At 38.6% G+C, this 13048-nt stretch overlaps 1 protein-coding gene across 4 annotated transcripts in view; it reads right to left on the bottom strand.

Annotated features, from left to right (window-relative positions):
* LOC101847522 (probable signal peptidase complex subunit 2) overlaps positions 1 to 13048 on the bottom strand; it is a 48537-nt gene that overhangs the window by 7610 nt on the left and 27879 nt on the right. For all 4 annotated transcript variants that reach the window (XM_005106089.2, XM_035971812.1, XM_035971810.1 and 1 more), the window contains exon 3: positions 4493 to 4653. In XM_005106089.2, the coding sequence (XP_005106146.1) occupies positions 4493 to 4653 (161 nt within the window). The remainder of the gene's footprint in view (positions 1 to 4492; positions 4654 to 13048) is intronic.

Raw genomic sequence — 13048 nt, 5'->3', positions numbered from 1 at the left:
ATGAAGTCCAAGGGATGGTCATGGGGACAGCAGATCAAGAGATTGGCCTTAGACAGGGAGAGATAGCGTTCCTCCGTATCAGCCTTATGGGCTGCGCAAGCTTGTATAATAATTGTATAAAAAATTGATTACTTTGATAAAGTGTATTGTTAAAGTTAAAAACATTCCCGATTCAGTCATGTTTCAACTTGTCATAAAATGCCCAACATTCCGATGATATTACTGATTTTAGTGCTTGCAAATGTTTGAATTAGGCATTTGAGATGCTCCTGCTTGCATAAAACAGCTTCTTGGGAGTGGCAATCAGTGCTGTAGACTGATTTCTTTTCTCTGGAAACTGACCATTCGTCCCCGAATCCAAGTTTATAGAGTATTTTTCCATCAGGCAGGTATTTCAGAGCCCTGATGTCAGTAACTGTAGCATCCCCAGCTTTCTTTCCTGGAAGGATGCAACTAAGGGTGTTCACACCATCAACATTTGAGAAGAACGTGTGAGTCAAATGCTCCACAGAGTGCTGATATAGCTTTCTTCGGGCTTCTTCAATTAATCAAACATAGTCGATAGGAAGGAAAATCTTCTTATTCTTTATTCGTCTTTCGATAACACTGTGGACGTTATCCACCTCCATCATCATGAGGCCCCTCTCAAGTATTTTCTGCTCTACTTCCTTGTCATGCATCACGGCGAACCTGGAAAGAGCAGTGGCTAATGTTTTGTTTCTGTTCTCAAAAGTACATCCATCGGAATAGACGATGTACCTATCAAAAGACAGATCACTTTCCAAGTCATCCACAATGCAAATTCGTGAGCAAACAAGCCCCCTTCCGCATCGTGCCAGACATAGCATATTGGACACCGTGTGACTTTAAATCAAATATTGTGAAGTTATGGATACAGAGTCTGGTCGTATAGTATAATGCTGATGCTTTCAGCATGGGGCAAAGCAAAACTGACTGTAGATCCACAGTAATGACCTTTGTCGTGTCGTTATTTTGGACCATTTCCTCATCTCCTGCCATCTCTTGCTGTGCCCTTTCTTTCTTCTGCCCATGAGCCAGATATGTCTTCATCGGCATTGCCTTCATCAGAGATCATACTGATCTTTACGCGGTTTGAAAAGAGAAAGATTCATTTTCTGTAACTCATCGTCAAGAATTGGATGAGAAAGAGCCTCCATCTTCTTTTCTTTACATTTTGTTTCATAGAGACGAAATAGATCGGTCCTGCAATGGAAAACTGCCTCTAAATATAGCTTGGAGCTTTTCTTTCGGCAATGGCAATAGTGAGACTCTGTTTAGACAGACTTTCAAGGAAGGCTCACAGATGTAATTGCGCATCAGAGTCAGATGCTGGTCTCCAAGAAGACTCATTCCCTGTTGATAAAAGATCACCTGGTCCTCCGCGATGGTGTCTCACATACCGTACCGTTCCTTGAGTCCTATTGTGGACAAAAACGTCTGACAGCAGACCCTGAATCTGCCTCTACTGGTTTTCAGAAAATACTGCAGGGACGTAGTCCTACAGGATTGCTGCAGACGCTGCTTTTCTCTGTTTGGCTGGCACCTCGCATACATGTCCATGCAAAAATACACCATTCTCTGGCCAGGGCAGCGACAATAAGAAATAAAATATTTCCTACCTCTCTTCTTCTGTGACATTCGAACACTGATTACACTTGACCTTGCAGGAGCATCTTTCCCCAAAGTTCTTCTATCCTTTTCAACGTTCTCAAACCCTCTATTGCCTTCCTTCTAAAGATTGCCCTGCTTCACGTTTCTTGAGTTCACAAATCTCTCCCAGTTTTCCCTTTCAAGCTTTGTCTTCTTTCCATTAATTATTTTCACATTATCGCTGTCGTTTACATAACCACATGATCGATTAACAAGAGCCTCACCTCTATCAACACATATATTGGAATCAACATGTTCGCCTCTCTGGTCAGTGACATTCAAATCCAAATCTTCATCATACATGTTGGAATCAACAATTTCACCTATACGATCAGTGCCATTTAACAACTCAAAAGCTTCAATTCTACCATCATACATATTGGAATAAAAAATTTTATCTCCACCGTTATATGCATTCGCATTATGATTAAGAACATTTTCTCTGCTGCAATCAGCATTCTCAAAAAGAGACCCATATCTACCATCACACACCTTCACATCATGAGCCTTATCTCTAGCATCACATATTTTCACATCAAGAACCATTTCTCCACCATCATTTACATCTGTTTCTCCATTATCATGTATAGACATACTCAAATCAAGAACATTCTGAAAATGACTAGATTTATCGTCACGCAGGTCAGCAGCAGTTTCAGTGACAACATTCCTTCCCATTAGCCTCATTGTAATCAAAAGACACTAAATCACTGCTATTCACTGACATATCTAACAAATGAGTCAATGATATATCCCTAAAATTGTCCTGTGGTTCATACAGAGAAGACTCGTGGGCATGTCCCTCTGAGGAGTGAGGACAAGCATTTCCCTTAGAGAGGTGCTGGGTATATCCCCTTGACCGTGGTCATGGAGGCTTCACTGGAGGGTTTACTGCTACAGTTTTAGACAGCCGTAACAGTTTATAGCCCCGTGAAAAGTGGTTCATGACTGAAATATAAATAATAATATAAGTTATTAAATGTATAATAAAGTACGTTTCTTCTAAAGTAAAAGTAAATTTAAATGTTTCAAAAAATAATCCCCACTTTCAATGGCGTTTGACTTTGGGAAACATGAATCTTATAGCAGGTTAAAAATATAATAACGATCAATCCACATTGCTGAGATACATCTATGACTAATTAAAACCCCAAAAATAATCAACATTGATGAGATCTAAACCTGTGACTGTGACTAACAATACATAATAATTAATCTATATTATTGAGATCTAAACGGTGTCAATGGGCTTAATCTTTCACATGAAAACGAAACGCGTAAGTCTTGACAATCTCCTTGCAAGTCACCGTGAAGCTTACAGAATTATGGGCGACTTTGTAAGCTCTAAACGCTGATGTCGGAATGTATTACACAAAACAAAGATTTATCTAAATAAACACATGATAATTTCGAAAAGTATCTTACATACACATTTTAATATGAAGGAAGAAATGACATAACTCACCTGTACGCTCTTACTTGAACCAAAAATTAAACAAAATTATTGTTTTAAACGAAAGTGCCCCGTTGCGACTTCTGCGTTTAGAGTTTCAAATCAAGTTTAAATTCTGTTACGCATGTTTAGAATCCGTGACAAAAAGTGCAATTTTCATTTGTTCAATGACTTTAATATTTATAGAGGAGGTGGGGGAAACCTATTGGAGTAAAATAAAACCAAAATATTAAATTCCGGACTTACGCGTTTAGAGACTTACAGTGACGAAGTACTGTCACCCGTCCAATGAAACGCGAACACTTAGGCCCCTAAGTTCAATAACACGCTTACAAGTTATGACGGTTCCCGATTTCACACAAGGCCTGCACCAACGCGCACTTTACTTTGCAGAGAGCTGTAGTAGTAATCAAATTCTAAAAATTAAAAATGTGCTTCCAAGTTCAGTTTTTTTTGTCCTCTGATGTGGCGTCCAGCCCCCCCCCCCCCCTCCCCCATCCCCGAGTGTATCTTAAAAAAAAAAATCAATAATCTCCCCTCACTCCGGAGTCCTGTATTTCGCAGCGCTGAGAACGCACGCAGGTTCACTGACCGGCAAGGAGGTTTCAGTAAGCGAGCCCGACAAGACGCTTGTATAGCTTTCTTTTACTTTTTGACCCCTCAAGCGAAAGCACAGTGACGAATTATATTGATTATTTTCATGGCGACACTACGTTTGTAACGCAGAACCTACATGTTACAAATGTTGCGTTATCAGACTATAAACATGTACTGACAAATTTCTGGGTGGTAACGAAAGCGAAAGTAGATCTTGATTTTCTGGTCGAGCCTCGGGTCACATACAATTCCGCTTGCCGCCATAGCTGCCTGTTTGCGTGAAACGTACTCTCGGACCGGGAAAAGCGACCTGCAAAAATGATCTTAAAGACTTTATCGACTTTGGTTTTCAAATATTCGTGATCTTTTATATTATTTTCGCGGGTCTCTGCAATTTTTTTTTCTTCGAATTCCCGGGGTCTGACAGTCACCCTGCTCCCAGCAACTCTCTTTTTGATTGGCCCGCTGTCGCAGTAACGGAGTTTAGTGGCGGAAATGGCAGTAGCGGATATCCGATAAATAGCGGAATATAGAGACCCATGTAATCTGTGGTATCGGTTGCATTTGCTCCACAAATACAATGTTCAAATTCTAAATGTTGAAAAAAGCAAGAACACGCCCCCCCCTCCCCAATCAAGTAGGAACATTTTTTTTATCGGATTGAGATAGGCCTTTCTCTCTGTTCTGATAAATTATGTTTCCTAAGCTTAGTATATTTGAACAGCTCGCAGAAGATATTTATCTGAAACCATTTTTCCGATAAAAGGATACGATATAACACACAGCATGAGCACATTTCTGGACAGTGGGAAAGGGTGGAAGTAGTCCCATATCAAGGCAAACATTGCAAAGCCAATGGCGATTGTGCAGATGAGTAGACGACCGTCCATCAGCGCGTGCGATTCCTTATAGCCCAAAATGTCGATCAGCACCTGAAAATACACATCCAAGAGGAAATATTTAGATGGATTAACTAACCAAATCGTGGTCACAAACTATAACTAGAAGGCAGTCCAGGCACCCAATCCAGACCCTAATCAAAGTTGGGACTAGATCTTATGCTTTTATCTAATTTACCCATTTTGGTACTTTTACATACAGAGTCTAAACTTAACTTGATTCTGATGAAATGCCCCCCCCCCCCCCCCCCCCCAAAAAAAATTCTCTGAAAAAAAAATTGATTTTCTTTTCATATTAAAAATGTGAGTTGCATTTTGCTCAAATTAGTCCCATCTTTCCGCCATTTTGATTTTTTTAAATTTAAAAGATCAAAACAAGAACGAAAATAGATTAATATAAGTTATAATTATGAACCTACAAGACATATACAAATATGCATCTCAAACAGTGATGCCTGGGCGCCAAATGGAGGCTACTCTAGCAATATTAGTGAAATGTCCTAAGTTTCAAATTATAGAAATCTCAAGAGTCTAAAGTAGGTAAAATATCAGAGTTGAAATAGCCTTAACAAAATTTGAAAACAATAATTTTTATGTAAGGTGATTAATTATTTGTTTGCATTTCAAATTTGAACCAGTAAGGTCATGGTCCTAAAATGGATGTCATCTCAACCAATTGGCCTAAAAGTACAAAAAGTTTGGGTACATTGTGTTCCTTGGTATAAATTAAAACCAAAAACAATTTAACTGAAAACTTTGCCGATGTAAAGATGAGAAAAAATATTTTCTATTTTTAGAAACACATTAAGAAGGCCACATAGGCAAATAAAACATCACACACACATAGTTATTGCTTCAAATCGAAGTCCACTCAATGAGTTTTCCACATAAATGATTGTACTGACCTTCACATGAATTTATTATATTCACATTTTAAAAATGATATAGGCCTAACTATCGTAAAACTGCAGCCTCTTTCACTCCATCATGTAAGGCAGTGGTTTTCAAACTTTTTTCACCCACCGCCCCCTTTTTCACCCAGCAGAGTTCCAGCGCCCCCTACTCCACCCCAACCATCAATCTGACATAACGACATGCATAATATAATAACAATCGCAAATAAAGAGAGAGCTCAAACAGCACTGTACAAAATAACGTGCCTAAATTCTAATGATTTGGTTTTGAATATTAGGTGGGTCACAAATCACCATCATTACAGTCTTAAATTAAGAGTGTACGAGAGATAATAATAAAACACACCTTTTCTTCAACATTATGCAAGGGCATTGAGAACATAATACTGTCATTTTATGCATATAGTTGTCATTGGTATTAAACGACCCGTATTATTAACATCAATAAAAGTAAAACATGTATTATTACATTTACAGAAGCAAAACACAAACAACCCCCCACAACAGTGATAATTGGTTTGAAAACAGATTAACATTATCTTTATGAAACGTTTTCTCCCATCAAGGTGATGAAATAAAGTTGCCCGAGATTTGCATATCAAATATCTCCATTGTAGAACATAAAAATATTATTAAGTTGTGCAAATGTGAGAAACCACACGAAAAAAAAAGTATGCATGGATCTTAGTCTGTAATTATCCCCATCATCGTAATCATCATCATCATCACCATCATCAGTTTCATCACCAGTGGCAGGACATGCACATAACAAACTCTATTAAACAAGTGAGTATTTTGCTTTTTAAAAAAGAAAAAAAAAAGCCAAAAAAAAAGAGGGAAAGACCCATTGACGTATCAAGTAAGGGTAAACTACGGAGTAAGCATATACAAATAAGTCATTGAAGGATGGACCTGGTGAGACGAAACCAATGAATCAACATTGGGTTTCAGATTGGTCAGTAGCAGATGCAAATCGCCAAGCTCTGTGATCCTTAGTTTTTGTCCTCTGCTTTGTCAGCAACCTTGTTACTGCACAGAATGCCCTTCCTACTAAACAGGAGGCGGGAAAAGCGCTGAACAACAATTTGATCTTTTCCCACAGGGAAGGTTCGTCTTGCTCAACAGTTTTCAACCAGAATGACTGGTACAACTTCTTGAACAATTGTTTGATTTCAAAGTCACTTTTCATTCTCAGAAGCTCTTCTTCAATAGCCACGGTCAAGTCACCATCCGTTCCAGTGTTGAGTGGGTCCAGTACCCAGTCTGGAATTTCCAGTTAAAAGATATCAGTAAACCTTGTCTTCATATCAGCATGGACATCTCTGAGGTGGTTGGTATATATTTCTAGTTCCTCGTCAGAAACCTGCCCTTCTTTCAGTGTCTCGGTCAAGCTAGGAAACTGAGCAAATTCACTTCAGCCAATGTTTCGGTGGAACATTTCCAATTTTGAAAACAATGACGAAAGCATGGATTTTGCCCTGATCAGGTTGGTGTTACCCCCCTGCAGCTGCAAGGTGAACAGATTGAACTTTGTGAAAAGATCTGTGAGGAACGCAATGTTGTTCTTGTGTTCTTTCAGTTTACGGAGAGATCACTGTCTGTTACTTGAAAAAAACCCCCCCCACAAAAAAACCTCCAGCACAGGCAGAACAATAATCGTGTTAAACAGTTTCCTTTTGAGAGCCACCGGATTTCAGAGTGCAAAAGTAGGCATTGAAAGTCCTCGTCATTTTCAGTGCACAGCTGTTGGAATAATCTCGAGTTCAAAGCGTGTACTTTGATCTTGTTCACACACTTGATGACAATGGCCAGTGTGTCATGCAGACTTTCATTCAGGTTTTTTTGCCACCAGGGACTGATTTCTTCAAGAAGCTCATTAAATCCACGGTACCGACCTATCATCGACGGTGACCCATTTATTGCACAGGCAACTATATTGGTCAGCGGGATCTGTTTCTCCTAAAAAAATTCTTGGGCCACTTTGAAAATGGACTCGTCTTTGGTATCTGTTTCCCACATTTTTGCAAATAACAATTCTTGCATTATTTCCTCACCCTCTATGAACCGATATCCAGTTGAAGGCTGAACTCACGTCCTTTAAGCATTTTGCACAATGATTCCTGAACATTTGCTGCCATCCCATCCATATGTCTTTTGAACGGTATTGCCACTTAGTGGCAAGAACTTTCAACACAGGCTCAGGGCACAGTGCAGGACTGTTCTGACCATCTCTCTTATTGCAGGCAATATGAGGTCTTCACGGATAGTACGTGGTTTGCCTTCTTTTGCAATTAGCAGAGATAAATTATAAGTTGCCCGTAAGCCTTCATCAGCTTGATCGACACGGCTGCAAACATCTATTTAACTGATTTTCATTTCTGAAAATTGATCTTTAGAATTTTGAAGTATGCCAGATCTTTGTAAGATTTGTCGGGACGAATCTTCTTTATATATGGGAATGCGTGCTGGGAAAGAAAGTTCTTAGTAATAAGTAGTATTGTAAACTAAGCCTAAGCTATCAATTTTTGTTTTTTATGTGGCTTCTTTCCCTTCACAATTTTTTATGTTGTTACATTTCATGAAAATTTCTTACAGCTCCCTTAACGCCCACTACCGCCCCCAATCACCCAATTTCGCCACAGCTCTCCCCCCCCCCCCAAACTGTCGCCACCAGGGGCGGTAGCGCCCACTTTGACAACCACTGATCTAAGACATTCTTAAGGGCACCTGAATCCTATTTGTCAATCTTCGCAGGTTTTTCACCCCTCACTAAATAGCTGTCATCTCTACCGATTGGCCTAAAATTATTACAATTGTTGGTGATATATTTTGGGGAATTGATGTTCCTTGATATAAATTAGAATTAAATCAATTTCAATCACTGAATACAACTTTTGTCTTCTTTGTCTCTATTTTATCATGTAGATGAAAGGATGAGAAAAAATGTCAATTTTATTTCTATTTTCAGAAACACAGTAAGAAGGCCACATAGGCATAAAGAAGACCACAAAGGTTATAGGAATTATACATATGTGACACATTATAATATTGTCTCCACTACTTTTCCATTGATGTTGACCTTCACAGGAATATAAGGGAAATTTGTTTCTACATCCATCCTCTTTACCCCAAAAAACTGGCCAAAACCCAAGAACTTTTAAAGAGGTAGGGTAATTTATTATTCATATCAAATTTTAATAAAGATATACAGGCCTAACCATTCTTTAGAAAGACATAAGAAGGCCACATAGAGGCAAATAGGACATCATACAAATTATCTCAAATCAAAGTCCAGTTTATCCCTTTTCCATTGATACTTTTATAATTGTATCGACCTTCACATTAATTTATAGGAATTTTTTTCTTCTACATCCACCCTTTTGACCTTAAAAAAACCCAACCTATCTTAAACCCAATAACTATTAAGAGATAAATGTAATTTATTACAACTGTACTATATCACATTTTAAAAAAAAGATACAGGCCTGACTATCAACACACTGATACCTTTTTCGCTCCATCATTTAAGGCATACTTAAGGGCACCTGAATCCAACTTTTTAATCTTCACAGGTTTTTCATCCATCACTAATACAGCTGTCATCCCTACCAATTGGCCTAAAATTACAAAAAATTTATTTTTGGTGGTATATTTTGTGGAATTGATGTTCTTTGATATTCAAAATTAGAAATGAAACCAATTTCACTAAATACAACTTTTTTCTTCTTTGCCTCTCTCTCTCTCTCTCTCTCTCCATATATATTGGGATGATAAAAAAAGTCAATTTTACTTACTTCTATCTTTAAAAACAAAGTAAGAAGGCCACAGGAAAAAAGAAGACCACATAGGCAAATAGGAATCATACACGTGACACACAATTATTGTCTCCACTCAATGACTTTTCCATTGGTATGTGGGGCAGCATGGTGGAATCAGGCTCTCGTAAAAATAATGAAATCGAAGAAAACAGCAGTTTTCTCCCTGCTTAGCAATTTTTATCAAATTTTTGTTTTTTGGTTCAACACCTTTTATGTCTATTTACAAACACATTCCTTTGAGGATTTCACCGAAAACGTTTATTAAAGGCACAAAAATATAAATTTACAGTTTCCATGGACTCTCCAGCTTTGGAATTTACCAAGCTTTTGCGGCCATTTTCTCGCTAATTTTACCTCTTAAACCAGGTGACCCCCAACTCCTTCATTCCAAAATATCTCCACTTCTATTGAAGATGGATGGGTAATTTTTTCATTGAAAGCAAGACAAATGAACAAGCTTTAAGAAGATACCAATAACTCAATATGCCCAAAAATTGACGAGAGCCTGATTCCTCCACGCTGCCTCACATAATACTTTATTTATTGTTGACCTTCACAGGAAATTAACTCTTTCTGGACGTATCGCTGATATATCGCGCGAGCCCGTACCCCTTGCGGACGTATCGACGATATATCGCTATGATAGGGTGCCTCAGAGTTTTGTTTCGTATTAACATGATCCATTATTTATAAATACTTTTTATTGTTATTGAAAACTTGGAAAGGGGTTTAGGAAACGAAAACATCTAGTTTCACTTCGTCAAAGCGTCGTTCTGGCGAAAAACGAGTGAATTAGTTCTTGCGCCCTTGAATCAACAAAACGATCTAACAGGACTCTGTCTAAATATCATAACTCAAGAAAAACTTGGAATATAATTGCATTCAAATAAAAAGCTGCAGATTCAGAAATTTATGGAGTCCTCTCTTAGCCTGTATATGAAAAGATAGCTAAGTTGATTCGCTTTCACATGTTTAATGTTAGTAATCTTTTCTGTGAAAATGTATTTTTCACACCATCATCGCCATTTCTAACCCTTGTAATGCATACTTATGTTCAAAATTAATCCTTGTTTCATGTTGAAGTGTATTCCTTATTCAATTTCCTTCAATTTGATATGTCATATGTTACGTTTTGAGTGATGGTCATGCTTAATTGAAGTTATTTTGTACATCACCAGTGTTGCTGAATCGAGTCACAAGTTAATTACGTCTAAACCCCAAAACAACTACGTTAAGAGTAAAGGGAAATTTGTTTCTACCCCCATCCTCTTTACCTTAAAAAACTGGCCAAAACCCAAGAACTGTTTAAGAAATAAATGTAATTTATTATTTATATAAAATTTGAATAAAGATATTTAGGCCTAACTATTTTTTTAGAAACACATTTATATATAAGAATCCTCACAGATGCATAAAAGGGACCACAAAGAGGCAAATAGGACATCATACACATTATCTCAATTCAAAGTCTTGTCTTATATCAAAATCCTGTCAATCCTTTATTAACTTTCATATGATTCTACGGGAATTTTTTTTTCTCTTCATCCACCCTTTTGACCGTAAAAAGACTATCTGAAACCGGAGATGACTAGTGAGAGATATTTCACTCGTCAGCTGGCCCCTCTTCGCATCATGTTATTTACGCGAAATCGGTGACGCAGCGATTCAAAACTATGTCACGCCGTACATTTCATAGTCTGTTCCTCTCAAAGTCACTTCCCCTTGTTATTTCCTATAGGGACAGAAGGAGCGAGGAGTCATCTCAGTCAACATGTCGGAAGTAGTAGTGTATGGTGAAGTTGGTAAATAAATGTGCGCATAATTAATCAATTCATCAAATTTATGCTCCAGTGAAGGAAGAGGAAGAAGAGTTTAAAAAAAATAGTTTTAGTAAGAGTTTTACGTCACTTGTTAATGCTGCATTGCAACAATAAGGTCATATAAGTGTTGAAGAATAGATGCGTTACAAGAGAGTTACATACATAAAACAAGAGGAGGAGAGATGTATGTATGTATAGTATAAGGTTTTACGGCGCTCGCAACTGCTAAGGTCATATGAGCGCGGGAAACACAAGTTGTTCACCTCTGCGAATGTTCACTTCACGACTGGCTAACTAATTTACTTTAAAATGCTAAAAAGTTAAAATATTAAAATTCGGTGTAAATACATTTGTAATCTAAATCAACTTTTAAGTAACAATAAAATTTTTTAATAATATCAAATTCACTCTACAACTCGCCATAAAATATCCTGCAATTTCTTGCATTTATAATATTTCCTTCGGATCTCTCCAAAATCTAGACATTCTGTTAAAATGTGTCTAATGGTAAAATCTGTGTCGCATCCGACACAGAACGGCTTCTCATCTCCCTGTAGGAGGTATTTGTGGGTCAGGGCCGTGTGTCCGATGCGCAATCGAGTAAAAATGACTTCGTCTCTTCTGGAGAGATCCGAAGGATTTTGCTGTTCTAGTTTGGGTTTAATTTCATATAATTTATTATTTTTCTGGTTTTCCCAGTGGCTCTCCCACAGACTGGAGGTGTACTTTTTGACTTTATTTCTAAAGTCAGTCTGTGGGAGAGTGTTTGTCGTTGATCCCAGCAGAAGGGATGAAGCTTTCTTCGCCAGGTCGTCTACCTGCTCGTTTCCTCGGATGCCCACATGGCTGGGTATCCATGCGAACATGATGTTTTTTCCTGTTTCGGATAGTGTATGGATTTTCTGTTGTAGCCTAACTATTTTTGGGTGTAAGAGTGTGTAGTTTGTGAGTGAGGTGATGCAAGACAGAGTCAGAAAGGATAAGGAAAGATTTGTTAGGAGAATTTTCTACAGAGTCCAGTGCCATGTCAATGGCAGTGGCCTCCGCAGTGAAAATGGAGGCTTCAGGATGGAGTCTCCTCTGGTGTGTATTGTTGGGAGATAGGGCTGCGGCGCCCACTTCATTGTCTTTTTTGGAGCCATCCGTGAAGATGAGCTCCGCACCGGGGTATTTATCTATTAGTTTTTTGTATTCTGTTTGAAAAGTTTTGGTGTTTGTGCTCTCTTTGTTGTGTGTGGTCAGCTGTAAATCTACTTTTGCCTTGGTGAGGTGCCACGGAGGGAGGTCGGGGAAAAGTATTTGTTGGATGTCTTGTTTGGAAAAGTGTAAGTTTTTGAGGTCCTCAAGGATTCTGAGGCCGAAAGGTTTGATGAGTTTTTCGTTGTTTTGGAATCTGTTTCTGGTTTCTGGATTTGTTTGAAAAATGCTGTTGTGCGCTGGATTTTCCGGTGTTGAGCTCTGTTTAACTGCGTATTGTAGTGAGAGTTGTGTGCGTCTGAGTGAGAGTGGTGGTACGTTGGCCTCGGCCTGGAGGCTCTCCACCGGAGAAGTGCGGAAAGCCCCCAGAGCGAGGCGGAGTCCTTGGTTCTGTATTGGGTCTAGCATTTTTAATATGTGTGGTTTTGCCGATCCGTTGACTTGACAGCCGTAGTCAAGCCTGGAACGGACAAGGGAGATGTACAGGTGGAGAAAGTGTTTTGAGTCCCCGCCCCACTCCGGATTCGATAGAATTTTCAAAGCGTTTAACGCTTTCTGGCACCTCACACGAAGGTCTTTGATGTGTGGTATGAATGTGAGTTTTTTGTCGAAAATGACGCCGAGGAAACGAGCTTGGTCCTGGACGGGAATCCTTTCCCTGTATAGTGTCAAATCCGGC

Source organism: Aplysia californica, unplaced genomic scaffold (genome assembly GCF_000002075.1).
Source record: "Aplysia californica isolate F4 #8 unplaced genomic scaffold, AplCal3.0 scaffold00512, whole genome shotgun sequence".
NCBI lineage: Eukaryota > Metazoa > Mollusca > Gastropoda > Aplysiida > Aplysiidae > Aplysia > Aplysia californica.
This window is presented reverse-complemented; position numbering and strand designations above follow the sequence as displayed.